Here is an 8977-nt window from a genome sequence, read left to right on the forward strand (position 1 = left end):
GTGGGTAGGAACACCTTACGGACAACCTTGGCTAGGGTTTAAGTCACCACTCTCTCACATCACCATTGGTCTAAGTATTGGTGCATGTCAGGGTAAAGCCTAGCCAAATGCAAGTCTTCTACTTAGTTATATCAACTCAGGTCCAGATGCATCCATTTCTCGCCCCTGGCGATCCTTTCCCGTATCCTTCATACTAGAGTCAGCATAGTCCCTGACTACGGACTCATCAACCCTATTGGTCATCCACATATAGTAAACGAGAAGCTCCCATGTCCCCTCACGGGTTGGTTACTGGTCTTGAGTGTCCATGAGCCCAAGTCTATCCATATGCAACCCTACCAATAAATGACTCCCACAATGTGACTCACGTCCTCTCACGGGTTGATTACCGGTCTTGAGCACCCATGAATCCCCATTGCTGCCACGGGTCATTCGGTCTTAATACCCTTCCGAATCGGGTCTGATATAACAGGGGATTTCTAGCCAAACACTTCTAGACCAATCCTAGGTATGTCAACCAGTAGTTAGGGAAAGAGTCAAGGGGCATCATAGGAAAACGTTCCATACCACTTCCACTGATGTCCAAAGACAGAAACACCAATAGGGCATTCTCCATTCCACAACCACAACTTAGGCATTCACATCACATCATGATTCCATACAATTCACATTCACATTCATATTCATATCATAGTCCAAATCACATTCATAATACTATATCATCAATTCCATTATGTAAATAACAATATGAACACGCAATTGTAGTTGCAGAAGTATCATGATGTAAAGAAAATAAAACATCAGTAGCTAGGTCATGCATTCATGTCATAATACAATAAGACATGTAGATAGACATGTAAAACATCAGTAGCTAGTTCACATGCTCTGTAATTCCTTTCCCTACAATTCCCTGTAATTCCTTTCAAGGATTGAGCCATGTGGCATTTAACTAATCAAACGGTAACCCAATTCAACCTAAATTTAAATTTTATTTAAACCTACTCATAAATTTGAATTTTATTTAAACTGTAGTTTATTGGGTGACCGTGGTATTACTTAAATGCCACATGCCACAATCCTAGGAGAGAATTACAGGGAATTGTAGGGAAAGAAATTACCGAGGATGTGAATCCGGGGGGGGGCGGGGGGTTTGTGGAATGGAGGCTTTGTATTAGATAAATAATAATGTACAAAGCTTATAGTATAGGTTAAGTTTTGAAGAAGCATTGACCATGGCGCTTCTCATTGGCAAATTTAGTGAGTACCTCAAGTAAGCCACGAGGGTCAAGCATAACCTCACAATCTACAACGGCCAAACTTGCCAAATAATTAACGCAATGATTAGTCTCTGTTGCCCCATGGCAAAAAATACATTCTGTAAACAAGCCCCTCAAGGTAACAATCTCATCCACTAGTCTCAGGCCTTTCCAGGAAGTGCAGTAGATGCCCAAGATGGAACCAATGGAAACCTATTAATCGGACTGAACAATAACCTTGGAGTAGTCAATATGCAGAGCCCTTTGAAGAACCTCTAATGGTCGTAAGCTCAGCTTGAAGAATACCGATGTGGCGGCACCCCCCTCCATGCAAGCAAAGGTGACATTACGCGGGGTAGTCCCTAACAAGAAAACCAAATCCACTAAAATCACCTCGTAGCAACCCATCACAACTTAGAAGGATCCATATTCCAAGTCGTAAAAAGTTGGCAATGCCGAGGAGAGTCAATGACAATGGAGTTGATGTTGAGAAATCGTAACCGGACCAGTTGAATGATACTACAATCGATAATGATCGGAACCTCTTAGTGAAGAAGACATCTTCAACCGGACCAGTTGAACAATATTATAATTCCTATGTGGAAGCGTTGGTCTTTGTTAACTGAGCCACCCCTCGGGGTCTTTGTTAACTGAGCCACCCCTTAGGGGTTGTATGGTAACGATTCTGTGCCAAAATTCCCACTTCAGCACAGAATCCATTTTTTATGCTTCGTGGCTGAAGTGGGCAAATTTGGCACAGAATCATTGCCAGAATCATGTATGGTAACCTACAGATGGGCACATTTCTTTAGCCCATCTTGGCACAGAATCTTGTATGGTATGTACAACTTCTGTGCCAAAATGGGTACATTTTTTTAATAAAATATTTAAAAAGATAAATATAAAAGACATTAAAAATAACTAAACATGCATGTTCAATTCATACTTAGGTGCTTACATAAAATCAAATGAGATTATAATTGATGTTTTCAAGTGATTAATGGGAGTCTCGCTGTTGCTGCCAATTCATTGCAATATTCTTCTTTTTCTCTTTCATTTGTCTTGCTTCTGATTGGGTGTTATCAGGGGGAATATCAGGATCCAATATTACTTCTTCAGATATCCAATGCGGGTTTCTGAATTCTTCAAACTTTTTGTCTGCAATTTGTTCATTGCGGATGAAGTTATGAATAGCACAACAAGCAATGACAATTCTGGCTTGAGTACGTAATATGAACCCGTGATACATTTTAGCCAAAATTATAACTTGCTCTTTAAGTTGTGTTGTATTAAAACAAATTGCCACCCTCTTCTTGTTGGGAACTAAGACTATTTTGACTTATACATCTGTGTCATGTAAGAACGACTGAAATACATCAAATTGCATTTTGGTGTTCCTATGCTTTTGCTTCCTTACATCATAAGATATAAAATTCTGAAATGGTTGCTTAGATTGGAAATCAGAACCAATATGAGTTATCCACATATATGCCCATTTTGTTTGAGTGAGTTTGAAACAAGAACGTAGGTGCCTAGCATCTCATATTAGCATTTTGGCACTAATTGTATGTTTGTGCAGATATTACACCCAAAGCTTCAATTTCAACATTGTAACAGAATATCAGTAAAATTAGATGTGTTCAACCTCTCAAAAGGGGAAAAAAGAAACCTGGACAACTATGAATAATTTAACAAAGGAAAAAAGAAGCAACCCGGTGGTCTTTTTTCTTTTTGTTCAAGAGCAAAACTGATGGCACACTATGAAGTGATGTTCAAGCTAATGCAATTGTGCTAGCATCAGTTGCTAACAATGTTAAATTAAGAGTTGAGAATTTTAATTTGCATCAGCTATAAAAAATATTTCCAATGTTACAATACGGTGGGCTCATTCTGCTGTAGAAACTGTTTGATTAAATACAAATTGTAAAGCAACAAAAGCACAAATTTACTGGCAAAAATGGTTATGGAAGCCGTGTGATACTTATATTTCAGTCACACCTACCTCTTCTCTAATCTCTATAACCATTGATACAATGACTTCCTGGTCACCTTCAGCCTTTGTAAAACTTCAGGTCTTCTGGCCAAGGGTTCCAAGTCAATAGGCAGCTTCTCATTCATGTCTAGGTTGCAAGGGCCTCCAAGATCATTTATAGTAAATGGATTTCTTGGTCGTTCCAGGATGACATCTAAGCCCAGTTCATCTTGCAGAAGCTTGACCACTGCACTCTGCACCTCAAAAACATAGTTTTCGAGACCTGTAGCTTTTCCCTTGTTTCCAAGAATGAGGATCATGTCATCTTTGATTGGATTTCCTACAACCAAACAAACTGTGATAAAGGGAAAAACAGAGTGTATAATAGTTACAAAATCATCAACCTCAGAGGATAAATTGCATAGAAGCCATTAATCTCTTCAAAGGAATATGACAAAGGATTATAGTTTGTCTCGATACTAAGCCCATAATTCAGATTATCATGATAAAATCAGCCAACATGTGCCAAAGAGATGGGGTCTCTTTCCATTCGAAGTTTAGTACGTTCTGCTTTTCTGTTTTATAATGGCTCTATATTTAGAAATAGCTTGAACAAATCTGAAATGCTTGACAACAGGTGTACATTTCATGAAATGCCTTGCTACTCACACATCACATTCACTCAATCACCCACATTCAAAGCAGGGAAAGGGCTACTGACCAAGCTCTACAGCCGGAACCAACCTCTCCTACTCTTCCCCTTCTACTACATTGGCTGCAGCCACTATAGCAGAGGCAAGGGTTGCTGGCCAAGACTTCTCTAGGCCTGGAGCAGCCACTGTTACTACTTCAAATCCCTCTTTCTCTTCTTAAGTTGCCTGCTTCTTTCATTAATTTTCCCTCTCTTTTTTGGGAGAACAATTTCCCTCTTTTTACTCATACTTGATTTATCACAGGTTTCATCTTAGAAACAGCAAATCCCCAAGCAAAGTATAAATAAAACCCTGATGTGAAAATAACATGATATTGTAGGCAAAGAGAGACAGACAAAAAAAAAAAAAAAAACTGAGTCTGAAACTCTAAATTCACTAGAAGAAAAAAATACCCCTCATACCACACCTTCTCAATCCCAATACAAGAATCCCTAAACGTTATGCAAAGGGCTTTCTTTCCAATCGCTCGAACAAAACCAATTAAATGGAGATCTCATCCGCTATACAAACAGAGAAAGAAACTTTAGATCAATCAGCCGAACTATGATTACATGAAGACAACAAGAGCCAAAAAAAATGTTAATGATCACAATCACACAATCATGCTTTTCCAGCCTTCAATATTCTTCAGAATCAATAGGGAAAATAAAAAAATAGGAAATTCAAAAAGCAGTGGAGAATCTGAAGGATGACATTCTTCAGAATCAATAGGGAAACATTCTCATCCTCTATACAAAAGAAAATTTAGATCAATCAACCGAAGATTACATGAAGATAACAGGAGTGAATAAAAAGCAATGTTAACGATCATAATCATGCTTTAGACCACATGTGGATGATACAAAAGCAAACCAGCAGCTTCTTATGTTTTTACAACTAATAAAATTATAAAAACCTAGATACAAGAGATTCAAGAAAAAAGGACGAATCACGATAACATACCTGAGAAAGTGAATAAGGAGTTGGAATTAAGAATCGATATCAAATTCAAAAAACAGTGATGAATTGACAAGCGACGTTCTTCAAGATCAATAGAGAAACGTTCTCAGTTTTGTCCTTCTCTCTCTTCGGTGAAGAACGAAGTGGCGCGAATTTGAGGAGATCCTTTGTTCCTTTGTTTAGTGGATACGAGAGACTCGCTGATGAAGATGAAGAAGTGGAAACCCTAAAATGATCGCGACGAACCTGGAATTGTTGCTTTGTTGCACACGGCTTTAGTTTTCCCATGGTAACACACACAACGGTTGCAGAGAGACCAAGAAAGAACTTTTCACAGTTGCTTAGGGCTTGAGAGAGACGGCGGCTACAAGAGAGACGAGAGAGAGTCGAGAGAGTCGAGAGAGTCGAGAGAGATGAGAGACGCCAGAGAGACACACATCGTCGTCGACAGAGATGAGAGAGACCAGGGAGAGATGAGAAAGACGAGAGAGTGGAATTTACGTCGATGTCCCTAATCACCGTCAACCAACTCTTGTGCCCGCGCGTTTTCTGTAGAATTGCTTCTGTGTCAGAGAAGCTCTAATTTAGAGCTTTTCTGGCACACCCAATTTGTGTGCCAAAAGCCTGGTTCGGCACACATTTGCTGAACCAGCACAAAAATTTTGAACCGGTTTACCATACAAGATTCTGGTCACTTCTGTGCCAAAATGGGCAAATGGCACAGAATAAGTGTGCCAGAATCGTTACCATACATAAATAGCCCGCAGTTGGACTCCACGGTCATTTTTCCTACATAATCTCGAATTTTTGTGGATATAAACGTAATTACATGCAACTCAGAGGGTATATATGTCTTTGCTCTAAAATAAAATGCTAGTCTTTTGAATAATTTTCTCTAAAATAAAATGAACCAGAGGAAAATATGAAACTGGGAACTCAACGATAAAAAGCTACTCTCCGAACGAAAGCCCTAAAGCAGAAACCAGGGCACCTGAAAAGCAAAAGGAGGAAAAGCTGAAAGCCTGAAACCATGGACTCGCCTGCGCGAAGAAGCGGAGGAGGGCTCTTTGAAGGTTTGTATAGGGTTTTCATGCGACGGACCTCTGTATACGTGACGTTTGTTCTTGTTGGGGCTTTCGCTGGAGAGCGGGTAGGGTTTCGCTTCAATTGCATCATGTTCTCCTCTTAAATTTCTGTACATCCACTAATCATTCCATGCAGATAATGAATATTTTCTTTTCTCATTCGGTTGCTGTTTTCTGAATTCTTTTATCTGTTATACTACGATTCGAGATCAGCTAGTAAGGTTGATGAAGGATGCATCCTAATTTTAACGATAGAATTCAAAGCGGATCAATTCTAATATTGATTAGCTTTGGTTAGGAATGCCGTGCCAGACTAGAATGACCTTATATTTTACATTTATTTAATTAGTTGTAGTAAATGTAAAATGAAAGATGGCTTTCTTTTTCGTTGTGGCACAATAGTTTTTTCCCATCTATTTCTTACTTTACCAATGTGGTTGTATATCGGAAACAGGCGGTGGACTACGGCATTCACAAGCTCTGGGAGTACAATAATGTTGGGGTATGCTTTGATAACCTTCGAACACCCCTTTTGTCCAGCCTTCTCTACTTTCCTGACATGTTGAATGTATCTTTATATGGTTTTCTGCTTGTTGGCATGACAATGTTGTTCTAGTCAAAAGGTAGCGTTGCTGAACTGAGCTTTTGATTCATAATTGTATATGATCTTGTTAATAATGATGAATAAGTTTTTTGGTCTGGTGAAAACTAGATTTTTCAAGTCTGTAAAACATGTTGATTTTCTGTTACATGATGTTAGCAATAAGTAATGATTAAATATTTCGTATTTATTCAGCCGTCAACCTTTTTTTCACATGTTAGTGATTGGAAGAATTTTGTTTCATGAGACAAAATACTAAAAATGGTATTTCATGCAAGTTTGACACAGATCTACTGATGTTTCGTGAATATGAAAGAATTAGAGCTCCTATATTGTAGCTGATATTCTCTGCTCCTAGGAACAATAAGCTCATGCACCTTCTTTTTGCTTTGCTATTTTGATTTAGACGTTACTCTAGTTTGCAATTTCCGGTTCAGCATACTTACAAGTCATACAGTATGTAAGAGTAACCTCTGCTCTGTTATACTCACTAAGCTTTATCCCACATAAATAAGGTTGGCAACTTGATCCTGCTCTGCATTTTCCCAAACTATGGTTTGCATCAAACTATGATAAGTTTGATTTATTCTTCAAACCTACTGTTTGTATTTTGGTTCCGTTACATGCGTGTGTTTTTCTGTCGTGTTGCTTAAAAGTGAGCTCTATAAAACCCCGGCTGCATATGTAAAGAAAATTTGTAAGCTCATAAGTTTGCATGTCTGCATCCCCATTTACTATTATTAACTGTTTTTAAATCCCATTGCAGTGTGTTGTTTGGATGTTCAAAACTTGAAAACAGAGGCCTCTTGTATTGGGTTGCTCTATTTTATTTAGTGTGAAGTTTGAACTCTGCTTATTATGCATAGATGGGTGGGCTTTGGCACAATGGTCAGTGAGGACCACAATTGTAGCCTGAGATCAAGATATTGAAACAGCCTCCCAGCAAAATTACTGAGGGAAGGCTGAATAGAAAATTGTTCCCTTGGGTTGGGGGTGTGGAGGTGTTGGTGGGGAAGGTGGTGGTGCTAGTGAGGGTTTTGATCCCCTCAAAAAGAGCACCACTCTATGAAACATTATCTAGGTTATAAAATTCATTCATGTACGCATTACTGATAGAGCTGAGCGCATAGTGGATGTTATATATTTTGAGGTTCTTGCTGAACTTTTTCCATGTGCTATTTCCATAATAGATGGAACATCTGAACTAATAGCTTGTGTTTCTGTGGAATAAATGCACCATGTGGACTATAAAACCACAGCAATTGTAAGATTTGTTTCTGATTTTTGACAACCCTGCCCTTTCCTCTTTTTTCCCTTCCATCTTTTCTGTCTTCTTTTTCCCTTTCCAAATCAAGTTATATAGGAGAATTATCTTCTTGTGCAGAAACAGTACGAGGACATCCCAGTGTTGGGTACAAGGCAGTCTGAGTAATGGTTAGTCATGCCTCCTCCCTCTCAACAATTGGACCCAGCATTGGAGGGTTTTGCAGCAATTTTGTTGGACATGGAGAGTAATTGTACTGAACCTTAAATAATATGTTTCTTTTGGGTAGTATAATTGATCTGTGTTCTGGTAACTTATTCTCCAGTGACCAAATTGTATATGGATGGTTGAATTTAGGGTTTGGTTCATCTGAAATTTTCATTTATTTTCAGTGTTTTTTTTTTCTTCCCTGTATTCATTCTTGGGTTTGGGGTTTTTTCCCCTTCTAGTTTCGTAGAGCATAGGCGTTCATTTGTGTTTTCCTTGTCATGTCTATTTCTTGAAAAGTGTCAACTTTGTGCGGCCATTTTCATAACTATTAGTTCTTACCAAATATTATTACTATTATTATTATTTTATTTTTTGGGGTCAAAGAACAAACAATTGATTCATGAGTTCTTTTGATGGTTTCTACTTAAGTTGGGTCAAAATTCTTGACTGTTTACTTAATGGCAAAAATTACAAATTGTACACTAGCCCTTTTCAAAAATTATAAGTTACCAACAATTATTTTTTTGTTTGACTTTCAAGATCATTTTGTCCGGTGAAGGAAAATATAAGTTTTTTATTTTGTCAAACATGACTTAAACTTTTCAAATTTACAAACAAACTCCTTGGTCACTATGAGTCACCCGAACGCATTCAAGTTACAGGCTTCATTCGCCCTGAACCTAAGAAATCTCAGAGACCCAGAAAGAAGATTATTTCATTGAGCTTGGGAAACAATAATCAAATGATCGTATCATTTGTTGGGAGAAGACAATTTTGCATTTACCGAAAAGTCTATAAATTGTCTATTTTCTATCAATTACAGGGAAGATGGATCAACATAATACCATGTTCTATGGTACAGATACAAACCGTTTGCCCACTACGGTTTTAGATTTTTACTTCTGTAGTTGTTGCTGTTGTTGCATCTGGACCTGAT

At 38.2% G+C, this 8977-nt stretch overlaps 1 protein-coding gene across 1 annotated transcript; it reads left to right on the forward strand.

Annotated features, from left to right (window-relative positions):
• The first annotated feature begins 5801 nt into the window (after window positions 1–5801).
• On the forward strand, window positions 5802–8399 carry LOC149024225 (cytochrome b-c1 complex subunit 9-like). The gene is made up of 3 exons (XM_089142909.1): window positions 5802–6030; window positions 6420–6467; window positions 7951–8399. The coding sequence occupies exons 1-3, from the start codon at window positions 5911–5913 to the stop codon at window positions 7996–7998; spliced, it is 216 nt and encodes a 71-aa protein (XP_088999035.1). The 5' UTR covers window positions 5802–5910; the 3' UTR covers window positions 7999–8399.
• Window positions 8400–8977: the final 578 nt, after the last annotated feature.

This window comes from Hakea prostrata, chromosome 2 (genome assembly GCF_041222555.1).
Source record: "Hakea prostrata isolate BN-2017 chromosome 2, UWA_Hpros_2, whole genome shotgun sequence".
Taxonomy (NCBI): Eukaryota; Viridiplantae; Streptophyta; class Magnoliopsida; order Proteales; family Proteaceae; genus Hakea; species Hakea prostrata.